The sequence below is a fragment of the Protomyctophum bolini genome (genome assembly GCF_963924005.1).
Source record: "Protomyctophum bolini genome assembly, chromosome: 20".
Lineage (NCBI taxonomy): Eukaryota > Metazoa > Chordata > Actinopteri > Myctophiformes > Myctophidae > Protomyctophum > Protomyctophum bolini.
Genome location: NC_137881.1, coordinates 14673052 through 14697922, shown reverse-complemented (window position 1 = coordinate 14697922; position 24871 = coordinate 14673052). Strand labels below are relative to the sequence as shown.

The window sequence follows — 24871 nt, the reverse complement described above, 5'->3', positions numbered from 1 at the left end:
GCATTAAAATACATATTGATGTTGGACATTGTTGTACTGGAGAGTATCACTATCCCAACAGGTTGTTAATTATCTTTAATTGGCTATGGATAATGCATCAGATTAAAGGGAACAGGGGATTTTAAGACTAGTCTGTGCTGTAAAATATTTATTTGCTATCAGGTTTATCTGTGACTGCACTGCATGGTGGATGAATAAAATTGCATGATTTCCTTACAATTTATATATCAGATACATTATCTTGTGTGCTTTTAAATTCAGATTATTCAGTATAACAGTAGTAAAGCAAATGGATTTAATATGATAAAACTGATAACTAATGTAGAGTTTTGTAATATTTTCTGATATTATGCAATATATAACCAGGCGTAACCTTCCACAGAAGGTTAGAACAAAGTGTACCACATGCGCCCTCTGCTGCCTGGTGGAGATCATTACCTCTGAAGATCAATGGCGCAAAACACACGCACGCACACACAGTACACACAAACACACACACACACACACACACACACACACAGTCACACACACAAATAATGGGACCAACTAAAGAAGCAACAAAGTGGACTTTATGAACATGGGTACTTCTCATTACAAAGACTCTTACATTGGTCTCTATTTATGGTTTTTGCAAAAGAAATAATAATAATTAAAAAAAACAATCTATTTGACCTCCATGTCAACCTGAAAACAACAAGAAACATTTGGTCCATCACATGGAGCGATTAAACACACATCTAGTTAATTTTCAAATTGATTTTACATTCAATAGCATCTCCTTTAGCCCTCCAAGCAACATGCAGCCTGAGAGTGAAACACGCAGACAAAATAAACTCTTTGAGAAGAACAAAACGTAAAATGTTGACATGGTAACAAATAGGCTATGTGACCGGGTTCAACATACGCACTATGAGAAAAGCTCTGTCTCTCTCGTATCTCAGATTCCCATGCATCAGGAGGCTATTAAGGCTGTTATTATAACCGTCACTAAGGTACTGCAGGCTAAACAGACGCCACTCTGCGTGGGCGTCTATCAAAGCCTCTATGAGGAATCTCTAGGTATCGTACGGTAAACATGGACAGGTCCAATGGCTAGTGTTGACAGTTTTCTTTTTTGGGACGTTTTGCTCGACTGTGAGACGGCAGCCAAGTAGACAATGACGCTTACCTGGTGGTTTTGTTTGCACATAAGCAGGAGATGGAAGTGACTAGCAGCAGTAGCAATGTGCATGTATGTCTGTGCGTGCGTGTGTGTGTGTTGCATGTGTATTTCTGAAGGTCAAGATCATAGGAGGCATCCTTCACCCGTGACTCCCACAGAACCCTGAGGTGGCGGCTAGCTATTGGCACACAAACACCTTTGATACGTGACATAGTAGAAACACAGCAGACACACACACACACTCTCTCTCTCTCTCTCTTTTTCTCATTACTCATGCATACAAATTGTTATACATTTCATTTTACTGACACTCCACGCATGCACGCACGCGCACACACACACACACACACACACACACACACACACACACACACCACGCACACACACACACCACGCACCACGTAAACACAGATTGGGAGCACGTGGACATTAGCCTTCTCTCAGGGGGTGAAAATACTTCGGAGGCAAATGGCAGCAGCTCCTCAAGTTCACTCTCCCACTCCCCTATCTCCCTCTCTCCTCCTGTTCCCTCTGTTCCCAGAGATGGATGGATGGGTGGGTGGGTAGCGGGGGGAAGGGGGGCAGGGGCGCCAGTATCAGATGAAAGGATTCCGTGACGATCCTCTGCTGGGGTAAACATTCCCCTGAGAGAGAGAGAGAGAGAGAGAGAGAGAGAGAGAGAGAGAGAGAGAGAGAGAGAGAGAGAGACAGAGAGACAGAGAGACAGAGAGACAGAGAGACAGACAGACAGACAGACAGACAGACAGACAGACAGACAGACAGACAGACAGACAGACAGACAGACAGACAGACAGACAGACAGACAGACAGACAGATTCAGGGAAAGAGCAAGAAAGAGAAGGACGTTACTACACTTGCTGTGTTTCTCAACAGACGGAACTTGAAGTACCATTACAAAATACCCACTGATGATTCAGTTCCCCTTAGCAGTCTATTGACCACTATTGACCACTATTGACCACTTCAGCAACCGGGTACTCACGGTGAATGGGTTTACGGACATCGGACGGGGGACTTTGGGTTCGGAGTCGGGCGCAGGAAACGAGGCAAAACCTGAAAGCACACAAACATATTCCCACGTTCAGGTTTGGTTGGCAGGAGAGATGAAAACAGCACTCCACTGTGAGTGAAAAGTGCAATCCGCAAACTGTACACATGAGCGCTAAACGAGCAATGATGCCAGGGATAGCTCTATATTAGGTGTGTGAATTGGTATTCCTGGTCTGTTGCCGGCTGAGGGTGCTGCTAGTTGCTGTTGAGAGAGTAAATCATTAGCAGTGCAGTTGGCGCCTCACAGCCTTTCAGGCTGAGTGCATTTGATCTGTAGCCAGCACACATACATAGACGCGCCCCACTAGCAGCCAGGGGGACCAGTACGTGGATCATGTTAATCAGAATCATGGATATATACACGTGTTAAGTCAAATTTAGTTATATTTTGGTAGAGCTATACTTATTACAATATACTGCCGTGCCGTGTCAATAAATACAATTTCATGACATTGCGGGCTGATGCTGTCATATTGGCTATGAATATCATTTGATTATATTATGTGTTCATTAAAATGTATAAATGCATCATATGTTTATCAAATTAAACAACATAAATGTATATATTATAATCTGAGCTGATGTACTACACTACTTGCCGTTGGCTTCCTGATTGCTTGCTGACTCATGAGGAAATGCATTCTGGGAGGCAGAGGCAGGAAAGGTTGTGGACGGCGGGAATATTGAGGTGGGCGAGGTGACGAACGCATTAGAGTCACCTGTAGAAAACAAACATACATTCATATCCAAAGCAAATGGTTAATGACAACAGTCTCCTACAATGTCTGCCTGACAGACCCGTAACTGCTGGCCATACACAAAATTCACACCAGCAGCGACAAGGATTTTCCTCAAAGCGCACATCCTCGATTCATGAACCAAGTAAATGGGAACCCCAAATGGATACTTTGCATAACAGGTTTAAGTGAGTGTGCAAATGCATCCTCACACCTTGCATACTGTACACCGTGTATGATACACGGTATTAAGCAACACAGCAGATTGGCTTCAGTAGATTAGATTAGATTAGATTCAATTTATTGTCACTGCACAGAGTATACAAATACTTAGACAATGAAATGAAGGGTGTACAAAGAGTGCACTGAGCCGCTGTACGTAAGTGCGCCGCCGTAAGGGGGCTGCTGCCAATGCCAGTATCCTATCTGCACGCAACAATGTCATTAAAATAATGTTCCCGTGGGGGGCAAAAATCACCATTACACCACTGTGTACACCTATTCTATGCCTGTATCAGCCAACAGCACACTTTCCGTTGGCTGTCACTTTGACTTGCTGCAGCAAAAAGTGTAACTTTCTTCAACATTTTGTTGTCTCTGCCTCCTGCCTAAAGTGGGGAGACCCTTAATTAATTTGTAGATGTGAATAATTGTAGTACTGTCTGGTACAAGAGCGAAATGGGGGGGGGGGGGGGTCGAATGTAGAGAAAACTTGTTAATGTTTTTAATAAAATTGTTGCTGATATGAGCTTTGTTGTTCAGACCTTAGATCAGTAGGGTGCAGCGAAGTCACAGGTCAATGGGGACTGTTTTGTGGAAGGAACCTACAAGCACAGCTTACCTCCCGAAGTGCTGTTGAAGGGGTTACTGGGAGAGAGGGCAAGAGGCTCCTGGGAAGCTGAGCTGCAACTGAATGGGTTTGGGAAATCTGAGAGGCACACAAAACAGGATGGAGGTAATGGCAGAGAATTCACACAGGGGTTAAGAGGATACATTCCTGGCTTCATTCAAAATTGTGCCACACAAAGCCAGTGGCTGTGTGACAGACATTTGCATCTTAATGAGGTAGGTCTGTGGAACGGTAGTCTGAGAGATGAAAGCAAACCCAGAACGGGTTTAGCAGAATGGCAGTCAACATCCTCACTACACTATACGTACTTGCAAATGTTTGGGAGCCAGAGACTGTATCGACACTTGGAGAACTGAGGACGATAAGATGAAAAGAGAAGTATGAGCACAAGCACACTGAAGATGCCTGCATTACTAGTGCACGCATCACTAGTTTTTCTTGGTTGAGTTTTTGATTGTTTTACCTTGCAGGAGGTGTGGAACTGGAAGAGAGCCTGTTGCCGAAGAGGGTGCTGTACTGTGGAGGCCCACCAGGTGGCACTAAAACAAAAAATAAAACACACCATAATAACCGGCAGGTCCCTACTCCCTAGTCATTTCAGAGATCAAGTGTCATTATTAAGCTGCTGATCTGAAGTGTGCCAATTGTCACTGAACAAAAGTATTACCAAGTACCTTGAGTAAAAATCCCTTATAAAGTAGTTTGAGAAAACACCCCTCTACACTCAACGTGATATTAATCAAACCAGGTCACGACAGAAAATCAATAGTAAACCTGCGACAGCCACTGGAGAAAGCAGTGAAGCATGTGCCATACAACCCAACACATACATGCTCCGGCCTCCAGGGATCTTTTGCAAGTATGGCGTATCCCTCCCGCACATGTACATCAAAAAGAAGGAGCTACGAGAACAATCACACCGAGACACTTTAACGAGGTCTTCTGGGAACTTATTGAATTATCAGATCCAGCAGAAAAACACTATGTGGATAATGTGGACATAATGTGGATAATTCACTTGGCATTTTGATTTAAGGATGTTACATAACCCACCCCCACCCCACTCAATTTCTTTGTAACTTGTCCCTTGCTATTACAACACCCCACCTTCCCCTTGCATGCGTGCTAACCAATCGATATGAGCTTGCGCTCCCCAGAGCGCACATGTAATACACACTACAGACACAATTAAAGCACACGCACGCGCGCACACACACACACACACACACACACGCACACGCACACGCACACGCACACGCACACACACACACACACACACACACACACACACACACACACACACACACACACTCATTAATATATATATATTCCCTTCCACTCTCAAGCTTCATGTTCATGTTCATGTTCTCCAGCTGTCCTACCTGTCCCAGGAGACGTGTCTGAGAAGACGCTGTCCAGGTGGGACACTGCAGCATACTTGTCCTGTGAGCTTCTGTTGGCGGCGGCGGCAGCAGCAGTCTGGCTGTGACCGGTTGCTTGCTGATGCTGCTGCTGATGCAGTGGTTGTGGGTGGGACTGGGACTGGGGCAAGGACAGGGTCAGGGACTGAGGATGAGGCTGGCCCAGACCACCAAAGTCCACACTCAGAGACTTAGGGAAGGCCCGGAAGGGGCCCGAGCACCCTGAGGCCGAGACCGTACGACCTGAGAACAACATGACACACTAGGCTCATTCACACCTTTCAGTTTCGAAAAGATAAATCAACTTAAAAGTACACGGAAGTACAACAAAGTACAAAATGAGCTCTTAGCACCAGAGTACGCATATCGTCTGGTGACTACAGAAGTCCATTTCCGCTGCCACGTAATCGGATTTCAAAGGCCTGAATTGTTGTGATTTCGTTTTTTTTACTCTACCGTAGAGGCAGAGCCATCTACTGCATGTCTAGATGAGGGTCTGAGTCTCTGAGTCCGGGGCTAATCTAACAAACCACTGGACTGATTAGTGCAAGCTTTCTTGTGCATGCTGCTATTTCTATTAATTTATTTTAACTGTGTGTTGGTGTGTGTGTGTGTGTGTGTGTGTGTGTGTGTGTGTGTGTGTGTGTGTGTGTGTGTGCCACGGAATGTGATGATTTGATTGGCTGAGCACGGAATGTGATGATGAATGAACACGAGTGTGATTTTTATATTATGATAACATTTTATGCTGGAAGTCAATGGAGGTCAGGACTGGGCTGAAACGTTGCCCAAATACGGAGATGAATGACATCATGGTACTGTCACTGAGGACAATGGATCAGCGTTCACGTCGCGTCCTCCGTCAGAACCCGGGCCCGCCCAGGGAAACTAATGATCCTACCAGCAGACTACATTCAAAGTCAAAGAATCCTAGTCACACTCCCAAAGCCGACTACAACTCTACACCAGGATCATACAGACAAACTCTATCCCCAAGAAATGGCGGACAGCAAAAGTAATTGCCATACCAAAACCTGGCAAGGACCACAAATTACCAGCAAGCAAATCCTGGAACGCCTAATACTACAACGTATTTCTCCAAGAGTAGAGGACATTCTTTGTGTGGATCAGGCAGGTTTCCGCAGGACCGCACCATAGTACCTCTCCAAACTGGACCAGTTCTGCAAAACATGGCGCCTAAAACCGAGCCCAGCTAAAACAGTTTCCAGTGTATTCCATCTCCACAATGCCAAAGCTGCCAGAGAACTAGATGTCTATCTGAGCGGACTCAAACTAAAGCATGCACCCTATCCAACCTACTTTGGTGTGACCCTCGACAGAACTCTGTCCTTCAAGGAACACCTGAAAGGGACGGCAGCTAAGGTGAAGTCCAGAAACAGTCTGCTCTGCAAGCTCGCTGGTGCAAAATGGGGGGTGGCAGCCTCCACACTGCACACTCAGCACTGGCCCTGTCATACTCTGCAGCAGAATATTGTGCCCCTGTCTGGTCTAGGTCATCACACACACACACACACACACCAAGTGGACACCCAGCTCTGCTCAACACCACCATGAGAACCATAACCGGGACTATTCGCTCCACACACTCCCCTGGCTCCCAGTATTATCAAACATAGCACCCCCACACATCCGGCGAGCAGCAGTCTCTCAAAGGATGCTTCAAAAGGTCAAGGACTCTCCCCACCTACCAATCCATGCAGACATTTTCAACCCACTCACTCCTCGACTCCCGTCTAGACGACCAATTTGGAAGAACCCCCCATCAGCTGACTTCACCATCCAATCAGTTTGGAAAAGGAACATGGGAGTCCAATGAGGTCCCAAACATACACCTGGTGTCAGACCCCAACCAACAGGTCCCTGGCACCACCCTCCCAAGGAGACAGTGGTCTACACTCAATAGGTTCAGGACTGGACATGGCCCCTGCTTGCTTGGCCAGCCTTCACAAATGGGGCAGTAGCCCAAGCCCACTGTGTGCGTGTGGTGAGGAGAAAACTATGGAGCACATCATTGAAGTTTGCCCTCTCCAAAGACTGGAATGAGGATTAGTTACCCTCCATACAGCAAACCAGGAGGCAACCGCTTGACTTAAGGACTTTGCATTCGCTAAATAAAATAATAATACTTATGTCACACTGCTGATGATACTATAGAGGTCCATATGGAAGCCACGCCCGTATCAAAACTGTCCTGTTGCAGTTCCACTTTTGTCTAAAACAAAGAATAAGACTGAACTAAACTCACAATTGCAAGAAAAACAGAGCTGAAAAAATAAGTTCAGGCCATAAATATCGTTCAGTGGTGCGCATTGGCTTCCATGGCACCTGTAGGTCCTAATGAAGAATGTACAGTACATGAAGCTAAAGCCTGAGTGATACTTGGATGCACATCGTGTCAATCACTGAAATATAGCCGATCTATCGTGTGTTGTGAGCTTGGAGATCGGCTATTTGCGGTGTGTGCGACACTGGCACACTGGTTGACGCAACATAAATTAGGCCTTCATCCAAGGCTCTGCAACATATGCATCAATCATTCCACTGAATATAGACATTACCAGTTACCATTTAACACACACTAAGTCAGATGACATAAAACAGCTGATACATTAAATCTAACACTAACGAGAAAATATTCTTAGTTGATAGCTTCATGCTATGGAGCATGTGATATGTCATTCAACATTATCAATCATCACAGTGTCTCCATCTGTCCATGCACACACAGTATCCTTTACAGTAAGCAGGCAGAGTTGCAAACAGTTTTCAGAGCAGTGATCAAATAAATACAATTGTAAGGGCATAAAAAGCACAGGACATCTTCAATTCTTCAACAACATCAGTGAGTGTGTGTACGTGCGTGTGCGTGTGCGTGTGCGTGTGTGCGTGTGTGTGTGTGTGTGTGTGTGTGTGTGTGTGTGTGTGTGTGTGTGTGTGTGTGTGTGTGTGTGTGTGTGTGTGTGTGTGTGTATATGTGAGAGAGAGATAGTATAAGACACACTAGACACTGCATTCTATTTATCAGGGCAGGGCATGCTATTAGGATGCAGAGCCAAATTAACATTAGTTTTGTTGTGAAATCAAATTTGAAGTTAGATTTGTGCTGTCAAGACCTTAAGAGCTAGAGACCAGTCGAGACAGGAGGTGAAGACAGTAGACTAGACCAGACAGAGATTGTCTGTGATAAAAAAGCATATGCCAAAACCAAGTGGGTGCATTGTTGGTATGGTATCTCCTCCGCTGGCCTCCAACTGGTTATATACGATTAAGAGATCTTGCCTATCTTTCTAAATGGCATCGTAGCATACTTCCTAGGATACGTGTTTGGAATGTTAATGTGCTTTGTGTGATTACAACTGTGGCCTACATAGCTAGCTTTCCAACGCTGTGACACAACGTGGTGTGAAATATCACTGGGGCCTCTGTTGACAGGGAGGGGTACCGGCTACTGCCTAAAAATAACTTTACTTTAAACTTATTTTTCCTCTGGGGGGACAGTGTGCATGAGTGCACAGTATGTCCTTGGCACCCCCACCGCACCCCCCCCGGTCTTCAGATGTGGGCTTTGAAAGGAGAATTGGCAGATGAACGATGAAAAATATCGACCGCCACTGCAGTGCGTGACATTGGCTGGTAGTGACTGTGCCTGAATTGAGTACTGCAAAAGACACTTGAAGCACTTTCAACCTGACATCCCTACTTGCACATGTCATTATAGGCGTACGTGTACATGTTCAAAAACATTTCTAAAAATGTCAAAATGTTCACAATCTTCAATAACCGATCTACAGGTTTGCAACGCGGCGCTGTTTTTGCTAATTGTTGTATGATGAAGTACATAGGGTTTATGTGGTTAACATGCAGTGGATACATGTTGTATTCCATTCTACTCAATTAAATTGTGTTTGTGTTTGTGTTTAAAATTCAGTGCTGTTGTCGAGCAAGAAAATGAAACTCATACACATGAAGCATAAACCTAGTATGGCCCACATCTATATCACATCCATTACGAATGCCACACGGTGGCGAGCTTATCGATCACACACACACACACACACACACACACACACACACACGCACACACGCACACACGCGCACACGTGCACACGCACACACGCATTTGTCTGTGCAGTGCCTTACCTAAAGTGAAGTGGTTTTTGAAAGTGCTACTGGCTATGAGGACAGAGGAGGGATAGATGAAGGGGTAGGGAAAGAGAGAAAGAAATATGGAAAGAGATACATTAAGAGAGCGGGTTGCAGGAGGCATACTGCAGGAGAATACAAAAGAGAAAACATACATTGAAATAGTATGTAGAAATAGTATGTAGGTTAATCACATAACGCTATAGATTTTCGACACTGCAAAGGCAGACACAATATTGTCTGACCTTAATTTTGCACAGAAATTCGGTGAGATGCGTGACAGCAACTCACTGGCGTACGATATTGACATAACTTGGTATAAAGAAAACCTGACCAGTTTGCAGTTCATACTGTGTGTCAAATATCATCAGCTCAATGTTGAATGACGGCAGAAGGGTGATTTATACTTACCGGTAGTTGTGCAGGGCAACGCGTTGTGAGATTTTAAATTGGCTATTTTTGGCATGGAACCAAGTATAAACCAGGCTTTACACTGTACATCAATCTCATATCCACTGTTGATATCTACAAAGTATCTCCATTCATAGGCGAAGTATATTCATGTTCACTGTTCATGTTTGCACGTATACATTAACTCAGTCAGATCCAGTGCAGAGTCTAGGTGTTACCAAAATTAAAAACGAATATCGGAAGTCGATCTTTTATCTTTTTTCTATTCAATTGTTGTACTGTCAGTGAGCTGTCTGTAGGATGTTGGTAGTACTATAGCCATGTAGATTGGTATGTGTATCATATATGGGCAGCCAGGGCAGGCACGTGCTTTATGCTGTAATTGATGTCTATGCTGTAATACTTGGTTGTTGTTTTTATTAATATCATTATTGTGCTGTATGTTTTATGTAGACTGGACACTTGGAAGTTTAGCCGATGGGCTAAAAGAGATCCAAATGAAATCAAATCCAAGTTGATTTATTTTTCAATCTTATTCTTATTTCTCTACTCTTACCTACACCAATCCTGTGTTTCACATACCTAAATTTCCCCACAGGGATCAATAAAGGTCAATCTTATCTTCTCAATCATGTCAACCTATCTTTCCTCTAGAAAGAAATTTAGGAAGACATTTGATATTATTGCCTTTGTTGAAACGACACTATCATCACAGGAATACAGAACGTACTCGAAAAATTGGCTCTGACAATGTTTATTCCTCGTAGACCTAGAAAGATACCAAGAAGGAAATAGGAGAGCCACTAGGAAGCGAGGAGGCTGTGAGCAACAGACCTGAGGGTCTCGGCAGAGCAGGGAAGGAGGGGGCATGGTTTTGAGCTCCCAGGGTTGAGGAGAGAGAACCCGGGCGTTGTCTTTCAATCCCACACAGACCAGGGTCTGGGTTGAGGGCACAAAGTTGGAGATCAAAACGTCAACAAAAAACAGATATTGAGGAATAAAGATACATAAACAAAAGGAGAAATGTTGAAGAGCTGACAAGTGAGCTTGTTCCATGGCTGAAACCTTTCACAAGCTTGACGGGCGTCTCTTTGGGCACTGAAAAGCTGCCCTCTTACCTTTCAGAGGGGGGTCTCTGAAGCTCTGCGAGCGCGAGGGCCGAGCCGTGAACACATCCGTTCGCATGTCAGCAGGGGAGACAGTGGGCACTCGATCCCATGGCGGCAATTGGGACTGTGACTGAAAGACCAGAGAGAGAGAGACAGACAGACAGAGAGATGCAAAGGTCAGCGAGTCAGTCCGGCATTCTCAATAATTCATATTGGCTTAACTGATGTGTGGGCAACCTGGTCTTTCTGACCATCCATCTTTGTCTCACTTCATTCACTGCTGCAACACCAACTCTCTCTCTCTCTCTCTCTCTTGTTCTAGCTCCCCTGCAGCGATTTTCTTCACCTCCCCTCTCAAATCAATTTAAATGTAATATTTCTGGCCCAATTTCTCTATCATACCACCCCCTTCCAATTTCCATATACCTTTACTTATAGTTGATTATATCTGTGCGTGTTGAGAATAGATGAAGACAAAGAGTTGAAACTTGAGTTTCTTTCAACCCTGGTTTTCCACCTGAATACTCACCAATGGCCTTGTCGGTCTGGTGTTGGGTGGCATGGCATGAGAGGGGGCCTGGCTGGCAAGGGGGCCATGGGAAGGGGGCAAGGCCTGGACCCCGGGGCTCCATGGTCCCTCCACATCCCTCCGATTCTTACTCTTGGAAAAATGCCTGAAAGAGATTGGATATTTAATAGGCCATGGAGATTAAGCTGCCATACGCTCTGTGGAAATGCTGTTAGGGAATTTCTTCAGTCAGGAACGCTCACGTCAAAGTAAAATGGTAAATGGTACATTTATATAGCGCCTTTATCCAAGGCACTTTACAGAGATTGTGCATTACATTCACTCATTCACTCACACACACACCGATGCCGGGGGAAACCATGCAAGGCAGCAACCTGCACATCGGGAGCAAATAGGGGTTCAGTGTCTTGCTCAAGGACACTTCGACACTAACTCTGGGGGAGCCCGGGTTCGAACTGGGAACCTTTCGGTTTTCATCCGGTCACTCTACCCCATAGCCACTGCTGCCCCTAGATTAGTAGTAGATTAAACCATTTATTTGCAACAAATGTAATACAGTTAAACTTTGCGTTAAAGGTTCTGCGCTTTAAGATGCATGTTAAGCTAAATCAGGGAACGCTATGCAAAACCCCCCACAAGTATACAAGAGCGGGACCATAGCAAGACATCAGAATAACTTCACTAACTTCACTAACTAATTTCCAACATTTTACTATATCATTAATATACCTTAGAGCTGTTGTGTGGAAATAATAAATGTCCCCCCATTCTGTGTTTCCTAAAATTGCAGGTCTGAAAAAAATCATTAACATGGTGAATCACATCTTGATAGTGTAATCAACAGCTCTGGTATATTAATGACATAGTAAAATGTTGAACATGAGTGGAATGCCCCTTTACAGCCATAGAACATTAACATAGCTATGCACACATGAATTTCAGTATTGCTTCATCACTGTCTGCTTGAACTGATGCAACATGATGATGATGTATGATCTGGAAGGGTCACACTGACCAGCTACTGGACACTTGTGTGTACTGGTCACTAAAGGTCTCTGATTTAAATAAAGATGAGAAGGAGACAGGTCACAGGACATAGGGTATGAATAATGCTGAGGCTGGATGCAGGATACTCGGGATTAAAACATCATGTGATTGGTGGGTAAGAATAGATTTGATTCTGTCTGCCTGGATAGGGAAAGAATGAGGCGTATATAAGCTGCCTGAAACTGAATGAAGGAGCCTGCTGCTTGCCGCCACCTGCTCTTGCTACTGTAGATTAGACCTAGAACTAGCTCTGGTCCATAACCTTCTACTGCTTCGATTCTGCCCTGCAGTATAAGGCTATGGGACTTTCAGTTTTAAATCTCAAATCGAAATCAGACCAGCCTTTAGCATAAATAAAAAGAACGTTTTTGCTACTCACCAAAACAAAAGGCGGGTTGTCATTAGAAAGCCTTAGTGGACGCACTCTGACGTATAAACGGTACTTTTTGGCCAGAAAGGGATTTTTTTTCACCGGAGGAAAAATATTCTCTAGTATGAGGCAGTTCTCTGGGCAATATCGGTAGAGGGCGCATTGGAGTAACTAAACGTCCACTAAGGAAAGTAGGCTTTCTAATGACACAACCCGCCTTTGTTTTGGTGAGTAGCAAAAACGTTCTTTATATTTACGCTAAAGAGGAGAGGCTGGTCTGATTTCGATTTGATATTTTAAACCGAAAGTCCCATAGTCCCATTAACTTTACACCAAAACACGACCATTTTCAAACTGGACACCTAAACGAAACCATTTTAACATAATGCCTAAGCACAACCATTTATACTTATTTCCTCAGCTTAACCGTCTCTAAATGTAGTTGTGTTCAACGTAGGTTCAGGAGTAGAGACCACCCTCTGCTGGCCACACCCCGTTCTCAATCACGTCCCTATCTACCACACTTGCCCTCACTCAAGCCACTCACCATTCACAATCACCTCACTACACCTGCCTCCACTCACCACATCCAAGCCTTGCTGCAATCACCACAGTATAAATACACCTGTGGTCTCTCAGCCAGCTTGTTTGTTCTGCTCTACAACAGACCAAACATGGGTCGTGAGTACTGCTCTTGTAGATCGACTATTTCTGCCAATCACTGCTTTCAAATTTGTAGTCCTCCTCCACACCAACCTCCTCCTTCATCCTTGATTATTTCTCTAGAGAGTCCGCAGTGACGGAGCAGAGACGACTGACCGCTCCCCGAGTAGAGCAACGATGGCCGTCAGCTCCTGAGACTTCGCCCCCACCCAGAGTCTTGCCCTAACCTTGGGTTGCTCATCCCGTTCCACATTCATCTCATTTCGTTTCAATAAACTGTCAAACTTAAGTAGAGGTGTGGTCTCTAGTGAACCTGCAGCTTAGCTGAATGGGTATAAAGGCCGTCTGGGAATCAGAAAGTTCCCCCCGGCCCCAGTCTGTGTCAAAGTGTCCCTGAGCAAAACACTTGACCCATAACTGCTCCCCAGGCGTGATTCGTTCACGTTCAACGTTCAGTTGTGCTTTTGGTCCCGGCGGAACGCATGAGCTACTTTTGCATGTAACTGTGTGCATCCAATCACACTGACATGACTGCACAGAAACATAACACTGTCATTCACAATCTAATTGCCTGACCTTCTTTGTAATATAATGTCTAGGAGTAATAAATAACTACAATAAATAATTGAGTTATGTTTATTAGTCGAGAATTATTTCCACAAATGCAATGTTTTACAAAGCAGCCTTACTCACATGAGATTTCCTAGCATGTCTTTAAGTATGTTGAGCATACTATTTGCATCTTCTATTCAAACAAAAAGTTTTACGGTAATTGACCAGCCCTTAGCACCCTTTCTTTTTATACTTAAATGTGGTGTGAACACTATCTGTCTTTTGTCCAGGAACAACAGTAGGCTACCTTTAAATTCAGATAGTATTCAAATACACATGTATGTCTATAGACTAGAGAGAAAAAACTCTACCGTAATGCTGTCTGTCTGTCTGTCTGTCTGATGGTCTGTGGTGTGCGACGTGCGTGTGTGGGGGATGCGGCATGAACGAAAGCATGAATGTAACAGTTTCAAGAAGTGAACGTGTTTGTTCATGGCAAAGAACTAGTTCTTATGAACAAATCACTCATGAATTACGTGTCACTAACAATCAAAAGAACACCGATGTTGGCCTATAATTTAAAGCAACCAAAGGTATGGCACCCCATATATCTTCAACCCCTCCCGCTCACTCAGACCAGCTAACACAGGGAAGCTGTCAAAAGTTCAGAACCTTCCCTAAACATCCGGGATAACGCTACACAGTACGTCCCAGACTCTTATCCGTTCTGGCTCTCAAACTGTGGAACGAACTCCCCATTGCAGTTAGAACTCCCTCCCAATCTTCTTCCGTAATCTGACCTGTAGCACTTGCCCTAGCCTTGATGACCTAACAAGGTTATGCAAAGTCTAAAAATGTAATTTAGCCTGTTATGCATGTTATGAAGAAAGATGCCAGTTTGTAGACCTGGAATTTTAGCTAAAATGGCTTAACTGTAAACTCTAAGGTGTTAATTTGGGTGTTTTTAAACATTTGTGAATCCTATGGGACCTTCTCACCATTTCTTCTTCTCATATTTGTCCTGGAGGAACTCCTTGAACTTCTGAGAGTCTCTCATGTCGCTGCACCCATCAGTCTTTGGATCAAACACGCAGAGCCACGTCCTTCTCCCAACCTGAACGTGCACACGCAGTCACACACACACACACACACACACACACACACACACACACACACGCACACACACACACACACACACACACACACACACACACACACACACACACACACACACAAGGCAGAGATTTGATGTAGAGGGGAAAAAGGGGTTTGAGTGGTTAAGTGGGATATAACGGTTGTCTGTGGAAATATTTGAAATTATTATTATTGAGGGCCCCTCCTAGGCACAGCACAGGTTTGTGTGTGTGTCCGTAGCACGGAATGTGTTGATTTGATTCACTGATGTATGATGATAAGAGCGCCCCACACTTCACACAAGTGTAATTTTTTTTAATCTATTTTATGGCATTTCTTAATAGAGCACCGAAGTCTGACATAATTTACGCATTGTACCTGGGTCACATTTCTTTTCCCTATTCTGAATTCCCATAGACCCCGGCGGTATGACTCATATGACTAATGTTAGCCTAATGTTACCGCCGCCAAATTAATAACATTTTCGGCAGAAAAATACTGTATCAAATATGAGTGACTGGCTATCATAAATGATACAGACTACCAGACAATATAGCTTGGACAGTTTATTCATTTTGGACCACAACTCTTATAAGAAACGATTCTAAGATGACCAATGTTATTTTCCATAGAGAGAGAAAGAAAAAATAAATCTGTGACCCATGGGATGAGTTGAGGTACTGTGTATTAATATTAGAAATGTCTTACATTGATTCATACGCAGTTGACTGTGACTCACTGAAGAGCTATGGAATATTCAGGAGAAGAGGTGTATACATTAACCAGCCGGAAACCTCACAGATCAGGCTCCCCTCTTGTACAAATGTGCCAACAGAGATGCTGGCGAGACAATGGAGAATATTATACATCTCTCACCTCCTGCCCACTTTATTTGAAATTACTGAGTCACTTGTGTTGTGCTTTGGCCATCATATGAATAATCAGTTAACAATCATTTTGGTACAAGCAATTGATTTATTTCCTTTCTACAGTATATGGCAAGCCATGGACACGAATAAACAAGTATCTGAAGCATGGATGGGAAAATGCATGATGCATTCAAAAACCCCTCTCTCTCTCTCTCTCTCTCTCTCTCTCTCTCTTTACCTTTGGACAGTAAGGGAGAGATGGAACATTACTGGTTGATTTGTTTCACAGCACTTAAGTGGGGCAGAGCAGCAGTGTTTCTCACAATACAGTCAAACCACAAAGTCTAGTCCAACTGGTAACAGGAAGGGAAGCATCATATTCCACATTGCACCCATGGCAAAATAACAGGATGGCAGAGAGTAGAATTGTACTGTACTTTAGCCCTTACCAAAACAAGCTTTTCTAATCAGGGCAGGGCCTGTGACTGTTGTCATAATATGTAATAGGACAAGATGGCCTTTCAATATTGCTGAATATCCGACATATGGCTGCCCTACAATGTAGGGCCTACATAATACCAGAAAATGAATAGCTGCATTCAAATTGTGTTATGTTACAATAATCCACATAAGTAGTGTGATGTGAGTGTAACATGCCCCGCCTCCTATAGCCCCTCAATCCACTGGCGATTTAAGAGGCAGCCTTGTCACTCACCTCGTTGCCATGGTTTTGCAGAAACTCCACTTCCTGTTGGGAGAAGGTTGTCATGGAGATAGATTTGACTCTATGGGGAGGGTTGAGGCCTCTCCTGAGATGTAGGGAGATACAGAGAGGGGGGTCAGATCAAAAATGAAAATAGAAGATGTGATTGTGAGGGTCACTCTCTCTCTCTCTCCACACATATACTATATACTATTATAACATAAGTATCCTCCAGAACAAATTCAGCAATAGAAAGGTAAAGATAACAAAATTGACATCTGACTGTGAGACAGCATAGACATATGTGTGTTGGTGGGAACAAAAAGAGCAAATAAAATTCCTTTGTGAAAAGAATGTCCACAAGAAACTATAAGCCTATTTTCTCCGTGAATACCAGCAAATACCGTTAAGTGGGACAGAATGTGGAAGCAGAGTGCACAGACCAGTGCTGAAATATTGCCACAAAGTATAGCCTAGTAGTAGTACTGAAAAATCTTCGGCCTCATGTGTTGGGCCCAACCAAGCTGCTGTCACTCAGCATGCAGAGAACAGAATGTGTCAAAACACACAGGAGAAAAGAACCCGGGAGAGAGGTGTCAATTATAATTGTCAAACCTGCTACACCATGACGAAATGAAAGTCGGGCGAAATGAAAGTCAGGTGCGATTAACGGTTCCGACAAGCCTGGAAACGAGTGGTTTCTCATTTTAAGCTGTAATCGGAAGGAAATAACATGAGAGAGAAGAGAAGAGAGAGACACTGCGTAATTAACGTGTGCGTACAATCCACACACAGCCTCCCTCTTGTCTTGTTCCGCCTCACACCTTCTGGTCGACACAGAAACATCCTAAACCCTAAATGTATTGTATAGTTTTAGGGGTTGGCTAGTGGGTTTCAGGCTAAACCATAATTTCAATGATCTGCTTATTTGCGATGTAAGATTATGAATGATCCATCCATTGGGGGTCACACGACGTGTAGTAGAGAGAGGCTAGATATTATCGTATCACATTTGCCCATGGTGTGTGTAACAGTGTAATAGTAGGCCTACTCACAGCATTCCAGAGCACGACGTGCACACGAAGCAGCCCACGGTGATGTCGATGTATGTCACCCCGGGCTGGCTGCACTCGAAGCAATGTTTGTTTACTCCGGACTGGGCCAGCTCTCGGACCTTGCGGGCGCAGATCTCCTGGTTGTCCCGGTGCTTTCGGTTCGACATTATTGTGGCGCCCGCTGTTTGCGTCTCTGTCTGACTGACTGTCGCCCTTAATTGGCTTGTCTCCAGTATAGCCAACAGTAGTAGCCTAGTATCCTCCCCGATTCCTACCTCCGTTCACTACGGCGTGCCTCTCACTCACGCCCGCATTATGAAAACAATTATGCGGCTGCTGCTTCTCTCGCGTTCGGCGCAGGCTGCCAGATGGAAGCCGCATGCATGCATGTAGGCGCTGGCCTGGCTGGCTGTTGTTGTGACACGAGTGAATGAGGGAAAGACAGAGAGGAGAAATGACAAGTTGGACAATGTCGTTATTTATGTTGTTGTCATTGTTGTTGCAGCATTTCTCTCTGTCGGAGTGGAGGAAAAATGTGTGTCGCTCCTCTCCTCTGGCCCCGCACGTCCGCTGTACGCTCTCTCTCCCTCTCCCTCTCTCTCTCTCTCTGATGCACATCACACACGCACACCCCCTTTTTTGGCAAGAAGACGAGGTGCTTTGGACCGGGGACAGATTCTGCTTTCTTTTTCTTTTTTCTTTATTGTTTTGTTTTGTTTTTTACTCTGAAGACAGGGGATTTTCTTCTTTTAACAACACATTATAAATAGGTTATTAACACTCCACACTAGTGGACTTGCAGATATATGATCCCATCTAATAGCCTATATAGGAGGTCTATTTTGTAATTCCAAGAACTTTGGAAAATAGGCCTAATGAAAAGCCTACTTCCTTAGTATTTTCAGCCTATCTTGGTAAAGCAACAATATAAAAACAATTCGTTATGCGTGCCATTCGGTAACACTTTTAGTTATGGCTACCTGACAAACTGACACATTAAATGCAAATAATAAACTTTAAGGCGATTGGGTTGGGTTATCAATGCAAAATTGGGGGTATACAATTTTACTAGTGTATTAAAAAATTTCGAAAACATGCACATTTAGAAATAAGCAAAACACATTGGAACATTGTTTGAACTGAAACATGGTGTTTTAAATGAAAAGGCCATTCAGTCGCTTGCCCGGCTGCAGTCTGCAGTGACGTATTTTGGTCAGCAGAGGGAGGGAGACACTCGCCGCCATCTGGTGCCCTGCGTGGACGCGTGGACTCCGTCCGTCACTCCAAACCAGTGTTGCCATGTCCGCTTATTATAAGCGAAATTGGGCTTGTTTTTCTGTAAAGATGCTTGTAAATACCGGTAGTGTAGTATCGGGTTGCGTTTTTTTGGGCTTGTCAAGGAACCCAAAATTAATATACATTTTTCTGCGGACCCCCATCTGAAAACATGTTAAAATGTTTAATATTCCACATTTTTCCAAATTTCTTCAAGATTTATTTGAAAATAGTAGATCTACAAGCTCACACACGACGCGTTGTGAACTTGCAGATCTACTATTTTCAAATAGCCTATGTATTTATTTACATAGTGTTTGATTATTTTGGGCTTGTTTTCATAGACTTGCTTGTTTCTCGCACACAATCTGCCAACCCTGCTCCAAACATTTCTCATTAGTCTCGGGTTGCGCGTTGCCACACGATTGGAGATCTATTTAAATAGTCTCTGTCTGGTGCCTGGAGATCAATTAGGCCTGAGTTATGTGTAAGCTAGGGCTGAAATGCCTCTCCCTCTCTGTCATGCAAACGTGAGTAGGCCTAGGCTACGTTTAGTGTCTGAGCCCTATAAGCTATGCCTGTGCATTGCAACTGTCTGAAATAATGTAATTCTAGCTAGCATGCCCTAATATAAACCACGACCTTCTGTGCTGCCTAGTGCCTAGGCTACAGTTTGTGAAGGAATTGAACTGTCCTCAGTGTCCTGCTGGCTGCTGCTGCCTTGATCTGCTGTGCCAAGTAAGTGCCAATCACCTAAAGGACCACTTCACCCCTTTTGCAACCAGATCTTATTTTAATTATGTTTGGGAGACAAGAAACACTTTCCTGGGGTTTATTATGTGGGTAATGTGTGTTTTTAGATATTTTAGTATATAAGTGTCCATGGACTCCATGATGTCATGGACACTTAGGTTACTTCCTGGACTACATGTTGTCTCAGTAAGACAGCTCTCCCCCTATCCACGAGGAGTAGCAGTGTACCAAACCATTATGGGAATTGTAGTCCAGGAAGGAAGTGAGCCCAGTGTCCATGTCATGATGGAGTCCATGGACACTTTGAAATACTGAATTCTCGAAATCTCTAAAAACACAAATTAGATGGTTGCAAAAGGGGTGAAGTGGCCCTTTAAAGTTGCTCAAGGTTGAGCACGCATATAGTAGCACGGCTCGCACACACACACACACACACACACACACACACATGCCTGCGCACACGTACGTGCGCGTGTTGAGTAACAATGATAAAACGTTACAAACTATAGAGAAGGTTGTCAAACAGGAATACACGCCCTGGCCCGGCCTGTCATGGAGCTAATAACTGGAATAATAGCTTTTTAATGTAAATAAAGTCTCATAAAATATTTAGAGCAGAGACGCAACACAAAAATAACCAGGACGCCTGAGGTCACGTGCACGCATCCGCCTCGTTGACGGCAGACTGCTGGCCGAGCGCTGGTGCTTTGGGATGGGGGGTCAGATCAACATGGAATGAATTCTGTACTGGCCATATAAGGAGCATGTCTTGAGTGTAGGCCTACATGGTTTGATGAGGTCAGATCAACATATGGAATGTCAGAACAGGTCAGCTCCATACAGTAGCCTATATGGAGATCTACGGGTAGTATAGCGGCCTAGCGAGGACATTCTCTTGAGTGTATGGGTTTGATGAGGGCCCAGGCCTTCATTTTTGAGCCTGTTGAGAACTCTAGTTTTCGCCGGCTGCCGGGTGCAGCTGCACTAATAACTTTGGGGCAGGTCGGTCTAGAATTTGAATGGACAGGTGGGCACCAAGATACCCATGTACCCGTCTAAATACTTCCTTAATGTCAACGAAGTCCACACCCATAACACCAGAGGGAGCTGCTCAACAAACCATGTGCAACCCAGATTCGGCACAAACAAGGGACTAAATTATTTTCACTCCTATGCCACCAAAATGTGGAACGCCCTACCAACAGTCATTAAGACATGCAAATCCCTTGACTCCTTCAAAACCGCTCTCAAAGGGCACCTACGGACAGCTGCAATTTGAAATTGGCCCCCGTAAAACCTGAATCCCCCACCCACCCCTCACTATGTCCCTCACTGTATGATTGTTTTTTTCCCCTTTTTACCTCCTCTATGATGATTTCCTGTTTTGGCTTTATAGAATATATTTGTACGTCTCTAATTGTTATGATCAATTGAACATGGTGGGCCCTATTCATTGTAAACAAGTGTAATACTTTATGGTGTTCACAGTTACATTTTGCCTACTGTAATTCTCCAATGAGTCCAATCTGTTAATTAATACATTCATCAATCAATCAATCAATCAATCAATCAATAATGAGAGCACATGTGTGAACCCTAGCTGTGAACCATGTATTGTGCTACAAGTAGTACAACATGATCTGGTCTTGCGAATAGAACTCAAATAGCCGCAGCCTGTCTTACAACGTAATGATTTTACTTTGCAAAACGGTAGCAGGCAGCCTGCAGGCCCGGCCCAGGGTAGGCTATATTTTCCTCTGCGGAATTACCATACCCTCTCATTTCTGAAGTGTTTCCAAAACCCAAACCACAACACGGTTTTTGCCATCTGCAAGAAACCCGGAAATAGAGAGAGAGCAAGAGCGACAGCTAGAGAGAGAGAGAGAGAGGGAGAGAGAGAGAGGGGGGAAGAGCGACACAGAGAGAGAGAGAGGATCCCAGGGGAGACGTAAACAATGATCTGTTTGGTTTGAAGCGTCCAGGAGGAGATATATGAGTCCTTTTCATATGTGGAATATTTATATCAGCAAACAAACAACTTTTCGGACGTTTTCGAGTACGTTTCCTTGGCTTGCGCGGGCGCGAAACTATGCACGGCCAGCGCGTCGGTTTATGACGCGCGTACACAATGGTTATAACATTGATGGCATCCGTAATGAGCCGTTAATTAGCAGGATAGATAAATCAACTACCTTTTCGGTGAAGCCGAAGTACACCAGGGGATGAGGAGAAATTAGGCACACGACGTCCTTTCGGGAGGATAGCATGTATACTGTATGAGAGTTGTGGGGAAGAAGAAGAATACAAATTATATAGACTATATTCCTGAAAGAAACGTCCGCATAAGAATGCATTTAGGTCTAATCAAAACCTGCTTTGGGGATTGCTAAAGGAAACAAATATATGTTTATGAAGCTGTACCTAAGTACATCAGATAGTCTCTCCCCCATGTGCTGACAGTGGCAGTGTCCGAAACATTTTGTGTAATCAGCAACTCTGATTGAACACTGAAGGATGACAGTCAAGCTGGACTTTGAAGAGTGTCTGAAGGATTCCCCCCGCTTCAGGTAAGATGTTCAACACTTTCACCAATGTATTTTGAATGATGTGCCATTATAGCCTATATTTTATTTTCTCACACTAAAGAAAACACTTGTTTTCTTGGTTGTGGAAATGCTTGTTAGGCCTGTTGTAAGTAGGCTATCTTATCTGTCAGAAGGTAAAACTTGCAAAAATCCAGTGTTAGCCCTCCTTCAGACCTCAGGTCATGTCCCATCATAGCTATTTCTGGGGTCAGCCCTAAACCTGAAAGTCAGATGTAAACCCCTAGGCTAAAACTCATTTGTTTTATGACCTGTTGTGTCATTCCTGAGTCAGGACTCAGGAGTTTTGCTGTGTCCATGGATTAGAAAAGCCACTTAATTTGAATGTCCCAGACAGTCATGCCAAAAAATATACTTACTGGCACCACAATGCAAAGTTGTTCAAGTACAGAGAGTGGCACCAGTATGTTTATTGTGTTAAGTAATTGTAGACAATTTGATTAATTTTACATACATCTGGTATTCTGGTACAACAAAGGGAGGTGTTTCTAAGTTGGCTTAGTGGTTAATGAAAGCGGTTTAGCACCGGAGTTGGGTCATGTGCCTGCATGTTTACATGTCATGGCAATAAAGGCTTCTGATTCTGATTCTGAAACACGGTGAAATAGCACGGAATTGCAATTCCGTATATACACGCCTAGAAAACCCCAAAATCCATACATATGACACTGAAATCCTCCCCATATGACGTCTCTACCGAACTTGAGCCACGGGAGACACCACCGAGAGTTGCAGTGTCAGGTCATGTCCCATCATAGCTATTTCTGGGGTCAGCCCTAAACCTGAAAGTCAGATGTAAACCCCTAGGCTAAAACTCATCTGTTTTATGACCTGTTGTGCCATTCCTGAGTCAGGAGTTTTGCTGTATCCATGGATTAGAAAAGCCCCTTCATTTGAATGTCCCAGACATGCCAAAAAATATACTTACTGGCACCACAATGCAAAGTTGTTCATGTAGGCTAGGGGCACCAGTATGTTTATTGTGTTATAAATGTGTAAGTAATTGTAGACAATTTGATTAATTTAAAAAGATACATCTGGTATTCTGGTACAACAAAAGGGAGGTGTTTCTAAGTTGGCTTAGTGGTTAATGAAAGAGGTTTAGCGGAGTTGGGTGTGCCTGCATACTGCATAGTGCCAACATGGTTATGAAAATGAGTAACCATGGTCAAACTGTCTCCTAGATGTTTTTCCTGTGTCTCAGGACTCAGTACTCTCTCTGTCTCTCTTTTACAACCGCCTCCACTGGTCTCCCACTCTCTCGTTCCTGAGCCGCTTGCTCTCTGTTGCTTGTAGGTGCATGGAAAATGTGAGTTATGGCAATGGCACATGTTGTATAGTGTTGAATGAGGTCTCATGTAGGGTTGTGTTTGTTTGTGTGTGTGTTTCGGGGGAGGGGGGGGGGGATTCTCACACGTTTCCATTTCAAGCCAAGGACCCCCAGTTTACTATATGCTTTAGTAGGCCACAGACGGACCCCCATAACTCTGAGAGTGTACAAAATAAATGAAACCATTTTGTACACTCTCAGAATTTAAGCAATCATTTAATGGTAACATTATCATTCATGGTAACCCACTGGAACCCCCTTTATGACCATGCACTGGTCACTTTGAGAACGGCAGTACGTAATTCACCATAGTATTGAGCTAAAAAAGGGTCAAACAAGGAGATATACTGTAGAAGGACAGAGGGAATACAAGGCAGATATGACAGACCGGAAAGAGAAAGGAAACGCTGCGCTGACAGGGAGGTCAGTAACTTAATAAACTGTCTCAAACCGCTGCCTCGTGTTGCTATAGGTGACGTGCGGTAGGCAGGTTCTGTGGAGAAGAACAGGAAGTGCGACGAGAGAGATACTGTGTGTGTGTGTGTGTGTGTGTGTGTGTGTGTGTGTGTGTGTGTGTGTGTGTGTGTGTGTGTGTGTGTGTGTGTGTGTGTGTGTGTGTGTGTGTGTGTGTGTGTGTGTGTGTGTGTGTGTGTGTGTGTGTGTGTGTGTGTGTGTGTGTGTGTGTGTGTGTGTGTGTGTGTGTGTGTGTGTGTGTGTGTTCAGGGGAGAACCAAGGCGGAAACTCAAGCTTTAACTGAATCTGTCTTTGTGTTGATCTAGTATTCACACGCACGCACACACACACACACACACGCTTAGGGTCTTTGCATGTCATGTGATTAGAGAGGTGGTATGAATATAGAATGTGTATTTCGCCTGACACATAGTTGTGACATCCTCCCTTATGGCCCTCTTTCTTTCACTGCCTTTCTTTCTGGCATTCTTTCTTTTCATTCTGTTGGATGATGTTCCTCTGCAGTCCCATCATGCAGCGCTCTTTAGCTCAGCTGAATGGGACCTCAGACCTTGATTCACCCGTCCCTTCACTAACTAACACAGACAA

General features: G+C 44.1%; 2 protein-coding genes across 6 annotated transcripts in view; one reads left to right on the top strand and one right to left on the bottom strand.

Annotated features, from left to right (window-relative positions):
- The window catches only part of agfg2 (ArfGAP with FG repeats 2), a 54934-nt gene extending 36506 nt beyond the window's left edge, over positions 1-18428 (bottom strand). The window contains exons 1-15 of one of the 4 annotated variants that reach the window (XM_080792609.1): positions 17848-17948; positions 17408-17504; positions 16805-16898; positions 15085-15200; positions 11455-11599; positions 10935-11055; positions 10651-10755; positions 9403-9435; positions 5203-5484; positions 4284-4359; positions 4129-4172; positions 3812-3898; positions 2833-2952; positions 2166-2236; positions 548-1806 (exon numbers count right to left, since the gene is read on the bottom strand). In XM_080792609.1, the coding sequence (XP_080648735.1) occupies positions 1759-1806; positions 2166-2236; positions 2833-2952; positions 3812-3898; positions 4129-4172; positions 4284-4359; positions 5203-5484; positions 9403-9435; positions 10651-10755; positions 10935-11055; positions 11455-11599; positions 15085-15200; positions 16805-16858 (1302 nt within the window). In that variant the 5' untranslated portion in view covers positions 16859-16898; positions 17408-17504; positions 17848-17948 and the 3' untranslated portion in view covers positions 548-1758. Of the gene's footprint in view, positions 1-547; positions 1807-2165; positions 2237-2832; positions 2953-3811; positions 3899-4128; positions 4173-4283; positions 4360-5202; positions 5485-9402; positions 9436-10650; positions 10756-10934; positions 11056-11454; positions 11600-15084; positions 15201-16804; positions 16899-17407; positions 17505-17847 lie in introns of those variants that run through there. The other 3 variants (XR_013966042.1, XM_080792607.1, XM_080792608.1) reach the window with 3 other exon arrangements.
- Positions 18429-21770: 3342 nt separating this feature from the next.
- Positions 21771-24871, top strand: part of acap1 (ArfGAP with coiled-coil, ankyrin repeat and PH domains 1) — a 28948-nt gene continuing 25847 nt past the window's right edge. For both annotated transcript variants that reach the window (XM_080792749.1, XM_080792748.1), the window contains exon 1: positions 21771-22442. In XM_080792749.1, the coding sequence (XP_080648875.1) occupies positions 22390-22442 (53 nt within the window). In that variant the 5' untranslated portion in view covers positions 21771-22389. The remainder of the gene's footprint in view (positions 22443-24871) is intronic.